Here is a 21,782-nt window from a genome sequence, read left to right as displayed (position 1 = left end):
CCAGACGCACATGTCTATTTGCATGCGTCTGCCTTGTAAATAATATCTGACTTCTGTGACTTGTAGCATGCGTACGAGTGACTAACCCCCAAATGAGAGTCCCTTTCGAAGAGGCGCTAAACCATCTACTTGGTCTGGAAAACTGTCAGGAGAAAGAAAATAAAATCATTCATCACTTATCAAAGGAGCAGTTATAATGCCAGCTACTGGTATAAAGCATTGTTTAATATTGATATTAGTTAGAAAACTAAACACTCTGTGGTGCATGCTGATAAATTAATAACTGTACATGATTTGAATATAAACTATTAAATCATTTATTTATCGATCAGCATTTAACATGCGATATTTAAGCAACTGGCTTTCAGGTTTCTATAAATAATGACTAGTTGCATCTCTGCATTTAATGCTGTAAATGTTTTGATGGTTTGTATTCAAAGTGTCAATCATTTTATCGGAATTCGTAAGATATTTATGGACCTGATCACGTAAACATCGAAAATACTACATGCTGGAAACTCGCTTGTCTTGTGGTCATTCTATCGTTGTCCAGTCATGAGACTTTTATTGATGATGAGTGTCGATGAATATCGATCCTGATAAACGAATCCAGTATGAACAGAGATAAAAAGCACATACCAAGAGGGGAAAAAAGGCGATCAATAAGGCAAGCTTTTATGTTCTTGAACCTTCTCCTCTGCTGGGCAACAACAAATAAAAGCCCCAGGCTTGTTCCAGGTGCCCACACTACCGATTTGTCCTTTCTCCGATGAAGAGTGGCCTGGACTTTAATTGTTAAGGCGCCCCCTGACTGCAAAGCTTTTATTCTAAACTGGCTGTTTTAAAGCGGTGTGTGTGTTTCAGAGTGCTCTAACCCAACCCTCTGGCTCTCTGCCCCTTTCTCCCCCTCCTAGACCGCTCGGTCAAAGCTAGCGTTCCCTGGTACTCTGACTGGAGAGAAACGCTCACCCAGCTCAGCTCCTCCAAATACTATACAGGTACTCGCTACAGTCTGCACCGGGGAGAAAAGGGGGAGTCGATTTTTAGTTCTAAAATCACCCACTCTTCCTCCTCTCTTTCCCTTTCTTTCTATAACAGATCTGTCGCTAACTCTGTTTTTTGTTTTTTTTTTTTTTAAGTTTTGTTTCCATCACCCGTCAAGGTGTTGGTTTTTCATGTCAATACACTGAGGCAAATGACTCGTGTGGCTGAAACAGTAACGTGGTATACAGTATAGTGGACTGATTAAAATGTAGACTTTAGTTGGGAGGAAATTTATTCGCTTCAAGCCCATGAGTCATTTCACTCGTTTTCTCTGATCCCAAGCCTCTTTCTCTTTCTAGATGTCTCGGTGCTTTAGATCCTGCTTCTGTCTTTGAGGCTTTTTGTTAATCACAGACAGAACACATCTGACCACTCTCATTGTGCTGCTAGGAAATACAGGACATTTATTTTTGCAAACCTGTGAATGGCTGCTGAGGTTTAAGAGATTGAATGAAATAAATAGCCTTTATTTGTCACATATACATTAAAGCACAGTGAAATTCTTTTCTTCACATATCCCATCCTTGGAGGTTGGGATCAGGTCAGCCATGATACAGTGCCCACTGGAGCAGAGAGGGTTAAGGGTCTTGCTCAAGCGCCGAACTTGGTGCTGGGGCTTGAACCCCTGATCTTCCGGTCAATGACCCAGAGCCTTAACCACCTGAGCCACCACCGCCCCATTTTACATATTCTACATATTCAGTGAGTCGATCAGATGTGTTCAAACTGTGATCAGATGTCCTATGTAATTGATCACTCTTTGGTTAGACCTCTGAATTTATTTATTTGGTGAAGTGATTATTGTTCTGTTTCTCTTTCACTTTGCTTCAATCCCATGTTTCCTGTCTTGATTATTATCCATTGATTTTGTTTTCTTGGCGCTTATCGCGCTCCTCTCGTCTCGGGTTGTTTGAATAGTCCCAGCGCACGTTTCGTCCGAAGCCACTGAGCTTTCAGTGAGCGTTTTGCATAAACTTTGCACAAAAGCATGCCGACTGATTCAGACCCCTTCGAGACGTAGCAGAGCTCGTTTAATCAGAGCAGCAAATCAGTCGGCTTTTATCAGATATGCAACTCTTCTTTTCTATTATTAGCTTGATTTCTTTAAATGAATTGACATTTTCCAGTGAGCAGTTTGAATCTAGAGAGCTGCAGCTCTGTTATATCGACAAAGCTTGTGTCCTCTGGTTTCTTTCTCCTTCCTCAAAAAGCTGAATTCTGTGATCTTGTGTCTCGTTCCTCTTTTCAGTAATGATAGACTCTGCTCCTCTGTCCAACCGTACAGGAGGATTCACTTCTACTGTGCTGTTCAAAAAACATTAAGTGTGTGTGTGTGTGTGTTTTCTAGCAACAACACCATGGTTTGAAGCATACAGGGAGAGTTTTCTACAGTCCATGCCTGCGTCGGATCACGAATTCCTCAACCACTATGTGGCCTGTATCCTTTATTAGACTCATTTTTTTACACACACACGCACACACGCACTCTCTCTGTCTCTGTCTCTTTCTCTCTCTCTGTCTGTCTGTCTGTCTCTGTCTGTCTCTCTGTCTCTGTCTCTCGCTCTTGCTCTCTCTCTCTCTCTCTCGCTCTCTCGCTCTGTCTCTCTCTCTCTCTCTCTCTCTCTCTCTCTCTCTTTCTTCCTCCCTGCCCATCTCTCTCTCTCTCTCTCTCTCTTCCTTTCTGTCTGTCTCTGTCTCTCTCTCTCTCTCTCTCTCTCTTTCTTCCTCCCTGCCCATCTCTCTCTCTCTCTCTCTCTCTCTCTCTCTCTCTCTCTCTCTCTCTCTCTCTCCCTTTCTGTCTGTCTCTCTCTGTTTCTGTCTCTCTCTCTTGCGCTCTCTGTCTCTCTCTCTCTTGCGCTCTCTCTTGTGCTCTCTCTTGTTCTCTCTCTCTCTTGCTCTCTCGCTCTCTCTCTTGCTCTCTCTCTCTCTCTCTCTCTCTCTCTCTCTCTTTCTTTCTTCCTCACACTCTCTCACACTCTCTCTCTCTCTTTCTCAGACCCATTTTCTCTTTTACTCCCATGCTCATTTCTCTATCTTATCATTTCCTCCTTGTTCGTGTTCTGTTTCTTTGTGCTCGTTTCCACACTTCAGTGGCTCTTGATTGTTCGTACAAAACTTAAACGTCTGCATAGAAATTTTCCCACTTCTTTGAATTTTCTGTTCAGTCAAGCTTGCATTAGTTCAGGCAGCAGGTAAATTGGACTTGAAGGTAACCGATGTTAATAAAACAACTAGGAAACATTTAGTCAGTTTTCACATTCACACTAAGAGCCAACGTCTCGATTCTGCTTGTAACAGTTTGGTAATGAATTGAACCACGTCATACTGCAAGGAGTTCCTCATTGATGGTAAAGCCCACCTCATATAACACCTTCAACATTCATACAATGATGTCAGTTTGTTGTTTCATATTTTTGTATAGTTTGTTTCTGCTTCAGGAATGAGGAGAAAGGGATTATGGGTAAACATAGCTCAGTTCATTACATGGGGGAGCACTGGGTATTAGAACAAGAGGATTTTGCTTCTGGTAGCGATGCATTTTGCTTTGTGTTGATTTCAGACTGCTAACTTTGTGCTGTTTCTCTGTCACGTTACATTTATTTCTCTCAAGCCTGCAAGGTAAAATCATTTACAACTTTTCCATCGAGGAAATAAGGTAATGTGAGCCATTTTCGATTAACATTGCTACAGATTGCACAGTTATATATCTCACCCTGGCTGTTACCTCTCTCCATTCATCTTCCTACAGTTGGTTGTTTTTCTTTTTCCTCTACATTCAGATTTGTAATGTGCTGTGCAAGTTGACATTATGCAAAAGAATTACATTTCTTCAGCTACCTTCACACATACAGCAGTTTCTGATCACCAGGGCACTGTACTATAAAGTCATCAGAAAGTGATCCTTGCTAATAACATTAATCAGTGGGTGGAGCAGCTTGCTTTCCATTGAACAACAAACCAGCTTTCTTGTTAAAAATAAAACAATATGGAGGGAGATATTTGTGTGTAAAGTTCAGCAGTGTTTATCTGTGTCATATCGTATGAGATGGAGAAGCAATGTGTGCTCTATGTCTTCGTCTTCACTCCCATAAAGTTCAGCTAGAGTCGCTAGACACGCCCACATCTAGTTACCAACGCTTGCTGTCTCTAGAAGTCATCAGCTCTCTTTGACACTGGATGATCTCCAGGTCACTGAATGTGTTTCTCCTTACTCATATATCTGTCTCTCTTTCTCTCCTTCCCTCTATCCATCATTTTGTTTTGTTTTTTATTTCTGCCTCCTTCCTTTAGTCCTAGTGTGTGTATTCCTTAACTCCAGCACGTGTAGGTATGTTGGTGGTGTCATCTCAGGAAAGCGTGCCCACGGAGCAGTTTCAGAAGCTCTCTCAGGAGCAGCACAGGATCCAGCACAGCGGAGAGTACACCTTCCCTAAATGGTTCATCCCAAACACCCTCAAATACTATGTCCTACTGCACGACATCAGCGACGGAGACGAAAAGAGGTCGGCTCACGAGCTCCAGTCTCTCTGAATCTTTATTTCTCGGTCGGTTGATTTGTTTGTGTGGGAATTTGTGATTATTAGAGATTTTTCCAGGTACTGAATCTCAGGTGTGTAATTTTACCTTAAAAGACTTTCTGGGGAAATGTTCAAATGGTGTGATTTAGAAAGGTTCAGATTCTGCCTAGGTTGAGAATTTCAATACAAATCTTTATTTGCTGTAGCAGCAGATCTCTAACTACTATTTACAAGACTGAAAAGAATTTCTGAATCTGATGATTTGAAGGTGTGGATCAATTTCCTATAACAGCAACGTATAGAAGATGTTGGGATAATCATAATCTTATCCTTATAATAATAACCAGCGGTTAGAAAAAGCATGTTGGCTAAACAATGGACAGCATATAGTAATAATAATAATAATAATAATAATAATAATAATAATTTATGTGGTGATTGATTTAAATCAGTGTTTTCTGAATTATATATTAAATGTAACTATAAGCCATTACCCAGTATGATGATTGTAATTAATATATTAAATTATAATCATTGGTGAATTGCTCTGGTATTAAACCAGAGTGTGTTATTTTTGTGTAGTAACACAGTCCATTGTGTTATTCCATGCTTAATAAACTTTTATATCTGACAGTTGCTCTCCTTTGCTCTTACTCCCTCCTCCCGGTCTCCTACTTCTCTCTACAGGGCAGACTCCATATATGAGGACATGAAGCAGAGATATGGTACTCAGTGCTGTTACCTGTTGAAGATCAACTCTGGAACAGGTGCTGCTCGGCCAGACGAGCAAATGCCGGACCCCTGGAGTCAATATCTACAGAAGAACCACATCTATAGCTCCGTGAGTCCTACGGAAACATGTTTACATAGTTGACCCTTGATCCTCAGGCTTAAACGAAACATTCCAGTGCTTTTCAAACCTATGACTTCAGTATGGTGGTATTTGATTGATTACTTACAACAAACCAGAATTGATATTTTACTCTATATTGAGAAAAAGAACTGAAAACCTGTTTACAGGAAACTTACATGAAAGGGACACTTCACAACAATGATGGGATGAGTGAGGGAGGTGAGAGTAAAGTCCTACCAAAGATGCTCTGTAATATTAGCCAGTGTGCCAACATTGGAGCAAAAAAGAAATTCTAGTTACTCATCCTTTCTCTAAAGGATTGTGGTATCCACATGCAACACGATCCTCCTGCAATACGATCCGAAGTCTGAATTATACAGAGTTAGAGCTTACTTTAACAATACTTTTTGTCTGAATCATTTCTGAAAGCTTTCCACCTCAACCTTCCAGCAAGTCGTGATGAATCCATATAATGTAGTATTCGCAGTTTTTCCGCTTTCACGCTTTCTTTTCTCTGTGAACACAAACTGCATGTACGCCAGCACACTTGGTTTCCACTGCTACATCCACTCGGGTGTAAAAGCCTTGTAGCTTCATGTCCAAGTGGGGCTACTATCCCGAATGAATAGCAAGATTCATAATCCCGGCAAAATTCAATTTCGTATAGCACAATTGCTATCGTCACAAAGCAGTTTTACAGGAATTAAATCAGAATATAAATGATCATTTCTTAAAATTATTTAAGTCTATATTTATCCTTCATGAGCAAGCCAGGAGTGATTGTGACAAGGAAAACCTCCAATATGAGGAAGCAGACTCTAGAGAGAACGCATCCTCATCTGCGTGACACCAGATAATAATAATAAGTGAGATCGTAAATCATTTCTTTTCTATAACTGTACACTATATAGTCAAGCGCTTTTGAGAAACTCATGAGTGTGAGCATCAGCATAATTTCTGAATTCATTATAATTTTTACATGCCTGTAGGCCCTTTGGGATGATTCACAGACTCAGTACTGCAGTGCAGCAATCACCCCTGAGCTCAAGCGCTCTTATTACATGGGCGGTATATGCCCTTAGCTGGAAGCTGTTCCATGAGCTTGTCTTTATGGCCAGATGAGAATGGAGTTGACCTGCAGTATTAGTTTAAGGTCATATTAAACAGTTTTGTGAATTGCAGATCGTTCTATCATCCTACAGTACTATTTAGACTGAATGGCAAATAGACCAGCTGCTTATCTGTCACAGAGGAATGTAAGATGTAAGACTCCCTTGACTAAGCAGAGACCGGTGTGTTGGGTGTTGGACGTCATCACCAAGGCCTCCAGGCAGACTGAGTGCTCAGTTTGTACAAGATCATTCCACTTTGAGGGTCTGCCAAAGTTTGTGTATTGCTGCCATCTCGGCTAATTAATAAAAGGCTGATTTCACCCTCTCAGTGGTCTGGGCTCCACTTAACATTATTATTGAGATGAATCTCTCTGCCCCTGGTAGTTAGGAGCAGAGGCTGGTTATGTATGTAACTGTGGTTTACTGAATTAATTTGTGGTGTGCACAAGAAGGTTCCAGGTTATTCAGGGTAATCTAGGGTTCATTGAACACTAACTAAAGTAACTAGCATTTGTCATAAATGTTTATTGACACAAATGTTTATTGTTTCATCAACTGCTCTTTGACTTCCTTTGGCAAAGTCAGGTGTTCTGTCATCTTGATACAGGTAAACAGGTCATCTCAATACATGTCTTTGGACCTTCCTGTCTTTGGTAATATGCGTGTAATATAGATTAGGTTGAAATTAAGTTCCTGTTACTCGACTTCAGACTTGTTTACTAAAGCTTTGTGTAAGCGTAAGCCGTCCTGTCTGTATACGTTACAGGAGCAATACGAAGAAGCTGTGGTGAACAATGTTGGGGAGAATAACATTAATTCTGAAGTGGATGGACTGGACACCGCAGGTAATTATTTATTTATTTATTTATTGCATGGGATGCCATTGGTTTTTAACACACTTTCAACTGACAAAGTGTTTCTAATAAATATTAATATTCTGATGTTCTCGTCATTTGTACAGATGCAGTCACCGATACGCATCCACTGAAACTGGACCAGACAGCTGACCCAGGTTATCCATGCGACTCCCGCGAGGCTGTGAACAATGTGGACATGGATCTATTAAAGTCACAGAAACAGACCCCTTCACCATCACAGGCTCATGGTGCCTGCCTGACCCTCAATGACCATGACCGCATCCGCCAGTTCATCCAGGAGTTCACCTTCAGAGGACTGCTGCCACACATCGAGAAAAACATCCGCCAGCTCAATGACCAGGTGATCTCTCTCACTTTTTTCTCTCACATTTTTTTGTTTTCTCATTCTCTCTCTCAATTGCCGTCTGTCTCTCTCTCACACACACACACACACACACACGCGCACTCACACTCTCTCCCCCTTCTCTCTCTCTCTCTCTCTCTCTCTCTCTCTCCCTCTCCCTCACACACTCGCACTCTTGCTCTTTCTCTCACACAGTCTCTCTCATACACACCCACACTTTCTTTCTCTCCCCCTTCTCTCTCTCTCTCTCTCATATACACACACACACACACTTACCAACAAAAGAAGTTTTCTCTTACATGCCTGACAACTATTAGCCTCGAGTAATATGTGTTGTTTCAGCAATGCTTTGTTTTTAGTGTTACTTTTAGCTCAGTGTATTCTTTAATCTTACCCTTTTATCAAAATCAAATTGAATTTTAAAGCAAATGAATTTCCTTGAAACAGTTTCCTTTTCATCTCATTCATTAACTCCTCTGTGTAACACTCTCTGTAGTTGGTGTCAAGGAAAGGATTAAGCAGGTCTCTGTTCTCAGCTACAAAGAAGTGGTTTGGGGGTGGCAAAGTTCCGGAGAAGAGCATTGCTGAACTAAAAAATACCGCAGGACTGCTGTGAGTGTGCAGATATAACACGGTCACTTGTTTTTAAGAAAATGCTCATCTAACCTTTTGACCTTTGTCACCACAGATACCCCCCAGAAGCCCCTGAGCTGCAAATTAGGAAGATGGCTGACCTGTGCTTTCTGGTCCAGCACTATGAGCTGGCCTACAACTGCTACCACACCGCTAAGAAGGACTTCCTCTCTGACCAGGCCATGTTGTATGCTGCTGGATCACTGGTTAGATACACCAACACACACAGTCATTTCAGTAGCTACGCAAGCTCTGATGCACTAGCATGTTCTTAAAATTTGTGTGTGTGTTTGTAGGAGATGGCCGCATTATCTGCATTCCTGCAGAGTGGAGCCCCCAGGCCGTACCCTGCCCACTACATGGAGACAGCTATCCAGACATACCGAGATGTCTGCAAGTATGACATTCTCACTTTTTTCCCCCCACCATTGGTAATTTTGTGCATATATGTACTCAAACTGTACGCATAAACAGACTATTGTCACACATAGCTTTTTAACATGTAATTTTAAGTATAGAGCATGTTGCATAGGCAATAGGTGAATGATAATCTATTTAAATGCTGGTAGGTGATCAGAAAAGGTAAACAGTACTGTTGAATATAATAGTATAAATTACTTTATAATTTGTCTGTACTTTTAATCTTTGTGTGTGTGTGTATTATAGAAACATGGTTCTGGCTGAGCGCTGTGCTCTGTTGAGTGCTGAGGTTCTAAAGAGTCAGGCCAAATACTCTGAAGCTGCAGCTCTCCTCATCAAGATGACCAGCGAGGTGAGCTTAATTTTTGTGTGAATGTGTGTATTTCCTAATGAATGTGAATTCATACCCAATTTGTTCTGGCTCTTTCTCTGGTATCCTTATAACCGTTTTAATCAAATTGATATCTGTCTCGTCTGTGCTTAGGAGTCTGATCTGAGGAGTGCGCTCTTATTGGAGCAGGCTGCTCACTGCTTCATTAATATGCGTAGCCCCATGGTGAGGAAGTTTGCCTTCCACATGATCCTGTCAGGCCACCGTTTCAGCAAAGCCGGACAGGTGAGACCGAGCCTCCTGTCCTGAGCACCATTTTAAACGTCCGTCTTGGCCAAACCAATACCTTGCTGTCCATTTTAAGATGGTTTTACTTTGGTGATAAAATCCCCACCCTTCCTGTTTTTTTTGTTTTTTTTTAAAAACCAAAATGTCCAGTACTTAAGAATGTTGCCTGACTGGATCCAAGAACCAGTAGTATCAGGAGATTAAGAGTCTAGTCACCATCTTGAACAAAATCAGTGAAATTAAATGTCGTAGGCTTATGTAGTCTGGCAAGCAAACGGTTTTCTGGTCATTGGCTTAAAATAAACTCTAAACAGAAAATTGCTATTGGATGGTCTTCTAAGCTGGAAGAATCAGTAGATTAAATCAGTATTGATATATATATAGCGCTTCTAACATAGGACAAAATGTCACATAGCAACTTTACATATATCTGGACATAGTTTTATCCCAAATGAGCATGTCACAGTCTCTGGTGTCAAAGGAAAAAAACTCCCTAGCTGACATGAGGAACAAACCTTGATAGGAAACAGACTCAAAAGGGAACCTATCCTCTTCTGACTGACAGAATATGAATCCTTATTCTTCTAAAAGTGTTTACTATAGTGTCCAGATGTGCTGTATTTCTTGGAAAGATCTTCAATATAAGCAACCAGGTCATTGTTGATTTCGTTAGTTTTGCGTTTAAGTTTGTATCAGTAGGTGATCTAACACATTATCTGTTAATTATAATATCTGATAATATCTTCCTGCTGTGTCTAGACACAGAGAGCAAAATGTAAGCCACTGTTTCTAATGCATGCTGTTACGGTGTATTAGAAAATAAACTGATTATATAATGATTCTGTTCTCTTAACCTCTGTATTATATATCATTGTACTCTGTACTGGCATGGCATGTTTACATATTTTGCTGATTTTCTTTTGATAGTGTGCAAAGATGCTTCCTTGTTTGAGGAAGTCATAATTTTCCACTTTGTCATGCATGTGTTTTTATCTTACTCTGTCTGTTTGCAGAAGAGACATGCATTGCGGTGTTACTGCCAGGCCATGCAGGTGTATAAGGGGAAAGGATGGACTCTTGCTGAGGATCACATCAACTTCACCATCGGCCGACAGTCCTTCACGTTGCGCCAGCCCGACAACGCCATATCCGCCTTCCGGCACATTCTCATTGGCGACAGCAAGCAGTCTGCCACGCAGCAGAGCGCCTTCCTCAGGGAATACCTTTATGTGTACAAGGTAAGAAGTTAAAGACTGTTATTTACCAGTTGAAAGAGAGTATATAGATAATGCCAGTGGTTAGATAAATAGATCAGGTATTTTGGCTGCTTAATAATATATTAGAGAAATTCTGGGATTTATCAAGGAAGGAGAATGTGTTTTGAAGACTGCATGTTTTTGATATTTTCCCTGAAGGTACTCATTTGAGATTTTTCAGCCAGCAGTGGAAGTGACAGTCATGCGAATTAATCTCATGGCAGAAAGAAATGAAAGTACAACTCCAATGTTCATTGACTCAGAATGAAAAATATTTAATAAGAAAAAATGATTTGTTTCAGCTGATGTGTGTCTCACATCAGCAGTAGGATGCAGTGTCGAGGGTAAAATTAAATCTGTTTCTAATAAATCCACTTTCATATAGCGTTATAGTTGTTCACCAGCAGAGGTGTTAAGAAAATGTGTCTTTTTTTTTATCTGGAACATCAGGGTTCTTACTAATCTGTGTAGCTGAAATGACTTTAGATATTTTGTCTCCTGATATATGCTGAAACAGCAATGAAAAGTGTAAGGAATTTCAGCTTGTAGATTAAAAAGGACCCTTTCTATTGATCGATCGATTTGGAAATGCTCCGAATGTGACCTTTTATTTTGCATTACTTTATATAATTGAATCCGTCACTCTGTCCATTTAAACCTGTGCTTTCAGAGCGCGAGTCAGCCGTCCATAGAGAACTCCCTGCCTCAGCTGCCCATACCCTGTTTACTCTGCGGCCAGACACGCGTGTTTTTTGGCCATGAGCGCAGACTCGCAGAGGGTAAGACATGCATATATGAAGCATTTCACCTTTTCGCTGTATGCATATACGGATGAATATAAATGTTGAGGGGTCGAATTCAAGCAAAAGTCTGTGCAAAATTCCTTGCAACGTTTTGTCCCAGAGCTGTTTTCAAACAGTCTTAACTTTTTCTTTTGGAAATAACCTCTGCCCTTGAAGTGTATTGGTGTGATCTGTATATGAAGATTTCAGACCTGTTGTATTTAGAGGTGCTGTAGTGTAATGGGATTATGAGACACAGTTAATCAGTAATATTTGCCTAGTGGATGCTGAGCCGTCTGTATTTACTGTTCTACCCATCAGCAGGTCTTTTACACTTTTTTTTGTGCATTATAATCTCATGCTTTTCCAATCAAGTGACTGCTCAAAGCTTAAGAGTGTGTGTGTGTAGATTGAGATGTCGCTGATTCCAGGCATGTGTGCTTGTGATGTTCATAGGGGAAAAACAAGCCGCCACCCATGTGTGGCTCGATCAAGAATACGACCGGGAACAGTCTCAGCTGTGTGCGGAGCTTGAAGAGCAGGTGGTGGCTGTGGTCAACCGGGGCAGCGTGCCCATCAGCTTCCAGCCAACTCAGTACTGCCTCAGCAGCCACACTGATAACCTACGCTACCCCCTCGCCGTGGTGGAAGGTAGGAATCCTCTCATGACACCACCAGTGAATGTTTCAGAGCATTCCTGACATTATATTTCCGAGCTCTGTTAAATAATTAACACAGCTAGGTGAGAAACTAGGCACAGACGGTTTAATGATGTGTCTAGGTAGCAGCTCGGTGTTGCCGAAGGTTTTCTTTTTTCTCGTGACTTCCTTTGGTTTATAAATACAGAGAGATTTGGGATTTGATTTCATTTAATGAGCTGGTTTTCATCTTGGAATGTGTCTTAAATCTTTCCCCATGATCTCCTCACTCATTTAGTGTCTTTGGATACATGTGTGACATGAACAGTGTTGAGGCTAAATCATGAAAATGCTAATATTAGAAATCATCTTTACGGTACAGTAAGATTTGATGTGTATAATATTGAAGTGGAATGACCCAAGGAAACATAAATGTTTGCAAATCCACAGCATAAATCATACATGCTCCATATATATGCTTTGCCTCTGCAGAGCCCATTATCGTGGAGGTGGTCTTCAGAAATCCTCTGAAGGTTCCACTGGCTTTGTCTGAACTGTCTCTGCTTTGGAAGTTCACACCGAAGGACTTTTCTGGGCCTCAAGGAGGCACAAGCGGAGAAACCATCTTTAATGAAAAGGAGGCAGCTACAAGCAAAGTAAGAAAATCTGTTATTAGTGTTTAATTAGGCCTCCTGTGTTTAATACTTATTGTATTAATAGTCTAGCATATGAACATAGACACTGAATATTTTTTTTTCTATTTATCTTTCTACTATTTGTTTATTTTACACTATTTTGATATATCGGTTTTCTCTGATGTCATTTCTCTTGTGCCGCTGTGTCAACTAGAATTTCCGCCACAGGGGAATAATACAGCTACATCTCATCTCCTCTCCTATTATCTAATCTGTCAATATGAATTCTGTGTTTCAGGCTACAGCATTCAATGACCTTATCAGCACTGAAGTCATTCCAGAGTTCCCTATGAGTCCTGAAGAAACGAAAGTGGTGAGGAATTTTCTTCTTCTTCTTCTATTTCTTGTTTCTGTATTTCGTCCTTCGGTTTGTTTGGCAGATTTGTTCAGGTGTCAGAAATGTATTTCTTGTTCGAGTCTGATTTTTTTTTTTTCTTTTTCTTTTCAGGCTCGACTAAAGTTGCTGCCTCATAAAACCGGTGAGCTGCATGTGCTCGGTGTGGTCTACAACCTGGGCACTGGTGAGGAGGACAACAACACTGGTGAAGGTACCTTACACTCAGTCACACTCACTGTTTATTATTTGAACCTGCTGTGGTGAAATTTTCTGTTTGTTCCTACTTGAGTATCCGTTTCAGTGTCTCCAGAGCATTGTTGGTTCTCTCCTGTGCTCAGCAGCCAGTGGTATGATGTGTGTCCGCGGGAGGCAGGATCTGGAAATCAGGGGGCCGAGACTGAACTTGACCAAAGAGGAGAAGACCTCTGTCCGACACGGATCAGACCGTCGCCTTGAACCTATCATCACTCCTCCAATGCCTCTGCTGGAGGTCTGTGTGTGTCTAGCACTACAGCAACCTTTAATCCCTTGCAGCTTTAGTCTTGTTTGCAGGCTTAAGCCACGCTCACCCTGCAGCTCTTACAGATATTTTCTTTATCGTCCCATCCCAGGTGTTTTTCATTAACTTCCCCACGGGTTTGCTCTGCGGCGAGATCAGAAAAGCGTGGGTGGAGTTCGTCAACATGAGCGCCGTTCCCCTCACTGGCTTGCGGGTAGTGTCCACCCATCCCGAGTTCTTCACCTTCGGGAGTGCTACCTCTGACCTCACCCCGGTGACCCCCACTGCCGCCGAGAACTGCTCCGCTTATAAGACAATGGTCACGCCCCCGTCTGAAGCTGCCGTGACGCTGGTATCCCCTGCATCGTTTGGCGTAACCGGGGATGACCGGTCCACGGTAGCTGAGATTCCGTTAACAGGAGGAGTTCTGGGACCCGGTGAGGCACTACAGATACCACTGTGGCTCAGAGGACCTGACAAAGAGGGCGTGCATGAGATCCACTTCCTGTTTTACTATGAGAGTGTGGAGAAAAATGCGAAGCTCAGGTACCTACCAGCAGAGGGAGTTTTTTCACTTATTTTATTCCGACAGCTTTGAATGACTGCTCTTCACTCTGTCTCTCACTTTCCCCTTCCTCATTCTCAGTCACCGGGTGCTGCGTCACACCGTATTCATCTGCGCGAGTCGTTCCCTGAGCGCAAGAGTGACGGCGTGTCGCAGTAACACACTGCCAGGGAAAGTCAGGAGAGAGGAAAGGGAGGAGGAGCACTGCGGCAGCATGCTGGTGTTCGTGGACGTGGAAAATATCAACACTGTATGCCCCTTTCATCAGACATTCCTTAGTTCCCCATACATGTTCAGCCTCTCTGTTCGCTTTCTAATCAATATTCCAGTTTGCTTGCACACCCAATCAGCAAAAACACTCACATATGAATATATGCAGGATGCTAATCAGCACACTTTTACTAGCATGTCTGTTGAATCAGTGCTGAATCCAGTGCTAACATGAATGAGTTCAGAATTTCCTTATTCGGAATGTCTCTTGTAATGTCCGTCTCTCTCCCAAACAGAGTGAAGCAGGGGTGCGCGAGTTCCACATAGTGCAGGTGTCTAGCAGCAGTAGACAGTGGAGGCTGCACAAGTGCATCAATCCTACTGGAGACAAAGGTCAGTGTGCTCTACATTTTCATTTACTTCTTTCTTTTACTTTCAAATTGAGGGTTGTGCCAGGAAATTGGCTTGGACTGGTATGAACACCCATGCACTGATATTAAGCAAGAACTGAAAGAACTGTTACTGGTCACTGCTACTGTTGAGGTTTCCTCCTCACACTTTGCTAATGATATGTTTGAGGTTAGGTGTGGTACGGCTTCATGGTATAATATTTTTTTTTGTGTACATGGTCTCACTCAGTGTCTAATCTGTTGTCTATTCAGCCTAACGTGGCAGCAGTACGCTGCAAAAATCATGCAGATACACGTCAAGGACTTCAGTTGCTGTTCACATCAGAATGGAGATGTAGGGTCTCTGTATTCTGGTATTGGATGTGAACTGGAGCTCTTGACCTGCTGCTAAATGGCTGGCTGATTAAATAAATCCATAAATGCATAAATAACCAGCTGTACCAGTATTTCTATATGAAGTGAATATCTGATTATACACTGATTTTCATACTCGTACTATCAGGTATAGAAATGATATTAAATAATAGATTAAGCCATTGTCTCAAAAGTGTTTTTGTATTGTTTTCATTGGTGTGTCACTCGATAGACGCGCCCCCTCACAGCCTTTAATATCCACATACACCGATCAGCCATAACATTATGACCATGACATATGATACAGCTGATTATCTCCTCATCATGGCACCTGTTAGTGGGTGGGATATATTAGGCAGCAAGTGAACATTTTTTCCTCAAAGTTGATGTTACAAGCAGGAAAAATGGGCAAGCGTAAGGATTTGAGCGAGTTTGACAAGGGTCAACTTGTGATGGCTAGACGACTGGATCAGACCTGCTCCAAAACTGCAGCACTTGTGGGGTGTTCCCGGTCTGCAGTGGTCAGTATCAATCAAAGTATCCTTTAAGTCCTGTAAGTAGTCCCCACCTCGCAACTTAAACGGACTTAAAGGATCTGCTGCTAACATCTTGGTGCCAGATACCACAGCACACCTTCAGGGATCTAGTGGAGTCCATGCATCAACGGGTCAACACAAATATTAGGCATGTGGTCATAATGTTATGCCTGATTGGGGTGTGTGTATGTATTTATATATACACACCGTATATATTGCACAGGTGACCTTGATTATTGCTTTGGATTTATTGTAACCACAGGCAATATATCATGCAAGGAAATACCAATGCTCGTCTCTGCATTTTCACAACGTTCTAAAATGCCCCCATGAGCTGAAACTGACCGTGTTGGTGCACATGCTCGATAAAAGGGAAGAAAGCCATTTTTAAGGTCATACTTGTGTTGCTAGCCCATTTAAACGTTCCTGAGATCTTTAGTCAATGAATTTAAGGCTCTTGACAGTTTCTAAATGGGATATGGAAAAAATGAGTAATTAGTAGCACTGACTGGGCAAGGTATTTAATTCATAAAGGTGTAGATGACCGTGTTTAAGAGCGCTTGTTGTATTCATCAGTTTATAATCGTCTTGAGCCAAAGACAAAATTGAATACATGACAATACATGACAACATGCTTAAAGAACACTAAACACACATCGTTAATGTGAAGAGGGAATTTGTTGATGAAAATAGTGTAGGTTCTGTGATACCTAAGGCAGCGCTGCTTCACAGAGCTTTGTGTATTTATAAATCAATAGTTGGCTTAGAAACTCATTAGAGAATATGAAATGTGGAGTGTGGGAATCAAACAGACAAATGCAAATAATACACTCTTTGTACAGACTCAAATATGAGCTTTTTATTGCACAAACCTCTAACCTTGAGCTTAAAGTTGTTAAATCTGTGCACTTGATTATTTTGTGCTTTTTTGCTTGATGTGAAATTGTAACAGAAGGTTCTTTAAGGAGAGAGGTTCACTTTGTGCAAAAAAAAAGGCATGGAAGCTCTGAATATTTTCATTTCACGTCCCATGTTTTCTTATTGATCTAAATTTTAATCCCTTTTCTTGTTTGACTTCTAGACTCTAAGCTGGGCAGCAGGGAGAGAGGAAAGCTGTGCTTCAGGGCAACTAGATGCAGAACACAGGAAGGTAAGAGACACCCACATGTGCAGCATTTCAATTCTTCGACTAGCTATTAAAAAGAATTCATCATGTGCAAAACTACTCGTTTCACTTCCTGCTAGTCAGTACTCATCCCCGTTTCTTCTGTCTGTATATCGCACGCAGTCCTCTGCTATAACTTTCTACCAGGGAAAGAAAGTATTGACCCAAACAATACCAACTACAGAATATTTCACATGCTGACACTTTATTAGGAACAACAAAGTTAGGGTCGGCGCGCAGGGGCAGCTATTATACAGTGCCCCTGGAGTAGACACAGTTAAAGGCCTTGCTCAAGGCTGTGTCTGTGTGTGTGTGTGTGTGTGTGTGTGTGTGTGTGTGCATCTGTGTGTGTGTAAAGGAAGCTGACTTAATTATGAAATCAGACTTGCTTATTTGAAAACATTAGACTCTGGATGTGGGAAATTGTGCAAGGCTACGTGGGGGAAAATCTTTTTATCTTTAATGCACCATTAACCCTTTGATACTCCTTAGCATGAAGTGAAGAGGTTGCCAGCATTGTTTTTTTTTGTTATTTTGTTTTTAAATTAAATATCACTCCCTTAGGAATTCCTCCAGCAGTTATTTTATTATTGTTGTCTTTCAAAGCTTAATAAAATGTCTTTGTATTGTAGCACTATGACCTGCGATCTGCCCATTTTTTCATTCAGTATTCTATACGTTTTTTTTCCCCCCTCAGCTACCTCAGACACAGTAGAGAAGTACACTTTTGCTGACCTAAACCTTGGCAATGAACAGGTAAATCAAAACCGTGTATTTTCACTGTCTCATATACCTCAAATAGACAGAAACACAAGAATCAATTCCGTTCATATAATTGCTTTACACCAAGGGATTGACGTGCCGTTTTTAAATTCTTCCCAAGATCTTCTTATTCTCATGCTTATGTATTTTTTTCCACAGATTGTCAGTTCTATGACTCCATGTGCCGACTTTTTTTTCCGGAGAGGTCTGCCGTCTGATCCCAGGAAAGGAGGCATGTCTTCAGGTGGAGCCACGCACATGAGGAGGCAGAGCCTCACACCTGCTGGCAGGACAGATGACAGCATGACGAGCGTGGTTCGGAAATGCTCTGAAGTGGAGCTCGACATCATCGTCCTTTGGAAGGTATTTTACCGTTGCTTCAAATCAGTGAAACATTTTCTTATCATCTGGCAAAATTCATTACTATATACACTCACTGAGCACTATATTAGGGGACACTATACTGATGGTGGGTTAGGCCTCTTTTTGCTATCAATACAGCCTTAGAAATTTATAGCATGGATTCCACAAGATGTAAGAAACATTCCTCCGAGATTCTCGTCCATGTTGACATGACTGGAGACCTGACTCCAGCTAGAGACATTATCAGGATAATTCTGTGACTAGTACGTGTTTAACCAGTCAGTGGTCTGCTATTTATAGCTCTCCCCATATGTCAAAGCTCAGCTCACATGGTTCTTCAGGAAAATAAAGGTAACCACATTTTACACCTCATCATTGAGACATGCTAACAGAACGCCAGCTTATAATATATGAGGTCATGATTTGACTAGGTGGCAGAAGAAGTGAACATTTTTTTTTGTTCTGACCTGTTTGTTCTCAGCAACACTTCCTGGATGTTTTGGAGTTTGGAGCTCTGTGAAGTGTTTGTATTTTTGTTGATCTAATGCCTTGAATTTCTGCTTTCGCAGGCTTATGTTGTGGAGGACAACAAGCAGCTCATTCTAGAGGGACAACTCCACGTCGCTTTGCAAACTATCGGCAAGGAAGCATGCTCAATCGCACAGAAAGAGGTATAACTCAAAAGACTAGACACTTTTGCTCGTACTCATTATAGACTGATTAGAAGCAATTCCTTATCACAGTTCATAGTGGTGGGAGATGTGTAGTATACATGTGTTTAGATCAGTATTGTATTATGTTAACATCACAAAGTGCATGCTGGTCTTATTCACATCACTTCACCAGATTTCAATCCGACGAACCTGTTTAAAGCACTTCCAGCAATACCTGTGTGATATTAGTATTCCTCAGTTGTTTCTGTACTGAAAGGAAATCTGAGTGAATCATTTGCTTGAAGAAATGCTGCTGCAACGGAGTCCAGTCAAGCAAATAATTCACTCATCTCTGATGTGTTCAGGTAGCATAAAGACTAGGTGTTATTATTATTATTATTATTATTATTATTATTATTATTATTATTACCTAGTTTGTATCATGGATGTATTGCCTTTTTTTTTTTTACGCATACATACACTACAGCACAATTTCCAGCATCAAACATTTCACTTTCCTTTTTATTTGTACTTTTTAATTTTTAAGTTTTGGCCAAGAATTGGAATTTTGCTGCCTCACTAGTCTGTCAAGCAATTCTTACTTTTCCATTAAACATTATTCTCTTAATTGAATCATTAAGTAAGTAATTCCTTCAGCTCTCGTTCCTCTGGAACATATTACATATGGTCTACTGCCTCTTTTTTACACTGTTGCATAGCAACCATGGCCATAGACGACACCCACTGACGAAATAATGCATATAAATAAAGTCCAGATGTTGCTCACTTGTTTCTCTACACTAAACCGCATCCCCCTGCATCTTCTAATGAATACTAAACACTAAGAGGATTCTGTGACATAGCTTTGAACTGGCCCTGTGTGTAGCAGGAAGCTCAGGAGATGGTGCTGCTAAAGTTCAAGCCTGATCCTCCACCTCCTGTCAGCAGACCTTCCCTGGAACAGCTTTCTCATCTCATCAAGACCTGTCTGCACTACCCTGAGTCCTATGACCACCCCTTCCCACAGAAAAGGTCTCTGTCTCTCTCACTCGCGTGTGTGTGTGTATATATATAAATCCGAGACTAAATAATACATAGCTATGTATCAAATGCGCTCTTATTTTACCTTCCTGTTTCTTTAGCTGTGTCCCAAATGATGTACTACACACTGTGCACTTACACTGTACACTATGTAGCCTGAAACTTTAAGTAATTCGTTTTTAAAAAATTATAAATTACACAACGTTAGCGAATTTTAAAGCCGTTTGTAAGATGTCTTGTCCACCTAAGTGACGTGGGTCATCTTAAAATTTGTTCTCATCCAGCAAGAGCGCCTGGTAGCCCCGCCCCTCCTCCGCAACATAAGCAAAGCTGTGAGCGTTTATTGCATAAAGTGTCCATCATTCCATGCTTAGTTCAATAATTTAGTGCACTTCTTGATGAAATTGTCAATATGAACACACTAGTCACAGTGTTTGTACTGCAAAAAAAAGGTGTGGGATAATCTTTCATCTAATAGGAAGACCAAAAAACAAGAATTAAGTACCTCACTATAGAAGGGCAACCTGACTGCAATCAGATCCTCACTTATTTAGTTGTTTAATTTAAATTCTGAGAGATTTATTGAAAAACATAAATCATCTGTGAACAAATGAGTCATTACTCAGAGACGTAATAGAAAAACCAAAGAGTTAATTAGCTTTTAATAGACCGCTAACCTTGCAAAATGAAAGATTAGTTCTTGTGAAATATGAAAGATGTACTGGAGAATGATTTCATAAAACTGGAAACAAGATTTCGTACAAAGATCTCTCTACTGAACCCTTATTTCATCTAAATTGTGTCACTTTGTCACTCTACTACTCCATCTGTCTCTCCTCAGCTTATGCATGGTACCGGTTACCTTGACTCTGTCCAACTGTTCCTTGGCCCAGGTGGACGTCATCATTGACCTGCGCCAGAAAACCACGAGGTAAACGAAGTCAATCACTTTGTTCTAGTCTATGATGGATTTTCAGCTCGTGTCCATTCTAACTATCTGCTGTCTCACTCTTCCTGTTGTCAGCCCCGAGTCGTTAGAGGTGCACGGTGCGTTCACATGGTTGGGGCAGACCCAGTACAAGCTGCAGCTGAGGCCACAGGAAGTCCACCAGCTCTCACTGAAGGCCTGCTTCTTCCAGGCTGGTGTTTATAACTTGGGCACACCGCGGGTCTTTGCCAAGCTGGCCCAGTCAGGCACCATGTGTGAGACCAGCCAGCAGAGCGCAATGCCAGCTCTCATCGTTATTAACAGCGTGTGATCCAGTCATCGGTGCGGGGCCTAGTGCTGCTGCTGCTGCTGCTGCTGCTCGAGCCTCAACTCACCACCCTACAGTGACTCTTCTCTTTCAGACTGCAGCAGTTTTCTACTTCTTGTTTAAAAAACTAAATTTGGGGGGGGGGCGATGTACTGAGGTTATAGAAGAAATGCGTGTACGTGCAGAACTGCATCTGACATTCTTGTACTCTCTGGGGAGATGATAAAGACCAACATGCCCGTAGTTTTTGTCTTAAATGCAAAGAATGGATTTGAAACATAAGTTGTCTTTTCTTCTTTTTCCCAAGGATATTTCTCATATCAGCATTTTTTATTTTATGAAGTTCATTTTATTTACCCAACTCAACACTTAAGACTAAACCTGTGTGTGTGTGTGTGTGTGTGTGTGTGTGTGTGTGTGTGTGTGTGTGTGAGCGTGTACATGCATGGGTGTAAAAGAAATTGTAGTTCAGTCTCCTCATATTGCCAGTGATTCAGACACAATGCTTCATTTCTGCAGTAACAAAGACTTTGCTCCATGTGGAATCTTGAAGCTGCATAATTAAAGATATAACCTGCTGCAGGATTTCTTTTCTCTGCCTAACAGACCATGGCATTTATTTTCCTTCTTCATTGAGCAGGCTATACAAGCTGTCCAAGCCTGCGAGGTGCGAATGGCATCTGTGTGACCCGGTGAGGAAGCTGTGGCATGTGTCGCTCACTGCAGTACTGTGACACGCTGTGGACTACTCTGGGGTGGGTGTGTGTGTGTGTGTGTGTGTGTGTGTGTGTGAGAGGTGGGGTTTGACTGGACTCTGCTGATTTCACAGGATAAAAATTT

The 21,782-nt window shown here is 41.4% G+C and overlaps 1 protein-coding gene across 6 annotated transcripts in view; it reads left to right on the top strand.

Annotated features, from left to right (window-relative positions):
• The window catches only part of trappc8 (trafficking protein particle complex subunit 8), a 27,333-nt gene extending 5,551 nt beyond the window's left edge, over window positions 1-21,782 (top strand). The window contains exons 3-30 of one of the 6 annotated variants that reach the window (XM_058378943.1): window positions 915-998; window positions 2,393-2,482; window positions 4,373-4,547; window positions 5,250-5,403; window positions 7,294-7,372; window positions 7,489-7,745; window positions 8,245-8,360; window positions 8,437-8,587; window positions 8,678-8,778; window positions 9,048-9,153; window positions 9,286-9,417; window positions 10,434-10,658; window positions 11,347-11,455; window positions 11,915-12,109; window positions 12,589-12,752; window positions 13,030-13,104; window positions 13,240-13,339; window positions 13,470-13,618; window positions 13,740-14,173; window positions 14,274-14,442; window positions 14,699-14,795; window positions 16,784-16,852; window positions 17,565-17,623; window positions 17,789-17,992; window positions 18,562-18,663; window positions 19,535-19,677; window positions 20,528-20,617; window positions 20,711-21,782. In XM_058378943.1, coding sequence (XP_058234926.1) covers window positions 915-998; window positions 2,393-2,482; window positions 4,373-4,547; window positions 5,250-5,403; window positions 7,294-7,372; window positions 7,489-7,745; window positions 8,245-8,360; window positions 8,437-8,587; window positions 8,678-8,778; window positions 9,048-9,153; window positions 9,286-9,417; window positions 10,434-10,658; window positions 11,347-11,455; window positions 11,915-12,109; window positions 12,589-12,752; window positions 13,030-13,104; window positions 13,240-13,339; window positions 13,470-13,618; window positions 13,740-14,173; window positions 14,274-14,442; window positions 14,699-14,795; window positions 16,784-16,852; window positions 17,565-17,623; window positions 17,789-17,992; window positions 18,562-18,663; window positions 19,535-19,677; window positions 20,528-20,617; window positions 20,711-20,945 — 4,064 coding nt within the window. In that variant the 3' untranslated portion in view covers window positions 20,946-21,782. Of the gene's footprint in view, window positions 1-914; window positions 999-2,392; window positions 2,483-4,372; window positions 4,548-5,249; window positions 5,404-7,293; window positions 7,373-7,488; window positions 7,746-8,244; window positions 8,361-8,436; window positions 8,588-8,677; window positions 8,779-9,047; window positions 9,154-9,285; window positions 9,418-10,433; window positions 10,659-11,346; window positions 11,456-11,914; window positions 12,110-12,588; window positions 12,753-13,029; window positions 13,105-13,239; window positions 13,340-13,466; window positions 13,619-13,739; window positions 14,174-14,273; window positions 14,443-14,698; window positions 14,796-16,783; window positions 16,853-17,564; window positions 17,624-17,788; window positions 17,993-18,561; window positions 18,664-19,531; window positions 19,678-20,527; window positions 20,618-20,710 lie in introns of all 6 variants that reach the window. The other 5 variants (XM_058378942.1, XM_058378941.1, XM_058378939.1 and 2 more) reach the window with 5 other exon arrangements.

The sequence above is a fragment of the Hemibagrus wyckioides genome, linkage group LG25, assembly GCF_019097595.1.
Source record: "Hemibagrus wyckioides isolate EC202008001 linkage group LG25, SWU_Hwy_1.0, whole genome shotgun sequence".
In the NCBI taxonomy this organism is placed as follows: Eukaryota; Metazoa; Chordata; class Actinopteri; order Siluriformes; family Bagridae; genus Hemibagrus; species Hemibagrus wyckioides.
This window is presented reverse-complemented; position numbering and strand designations above follow the sequence as displayed.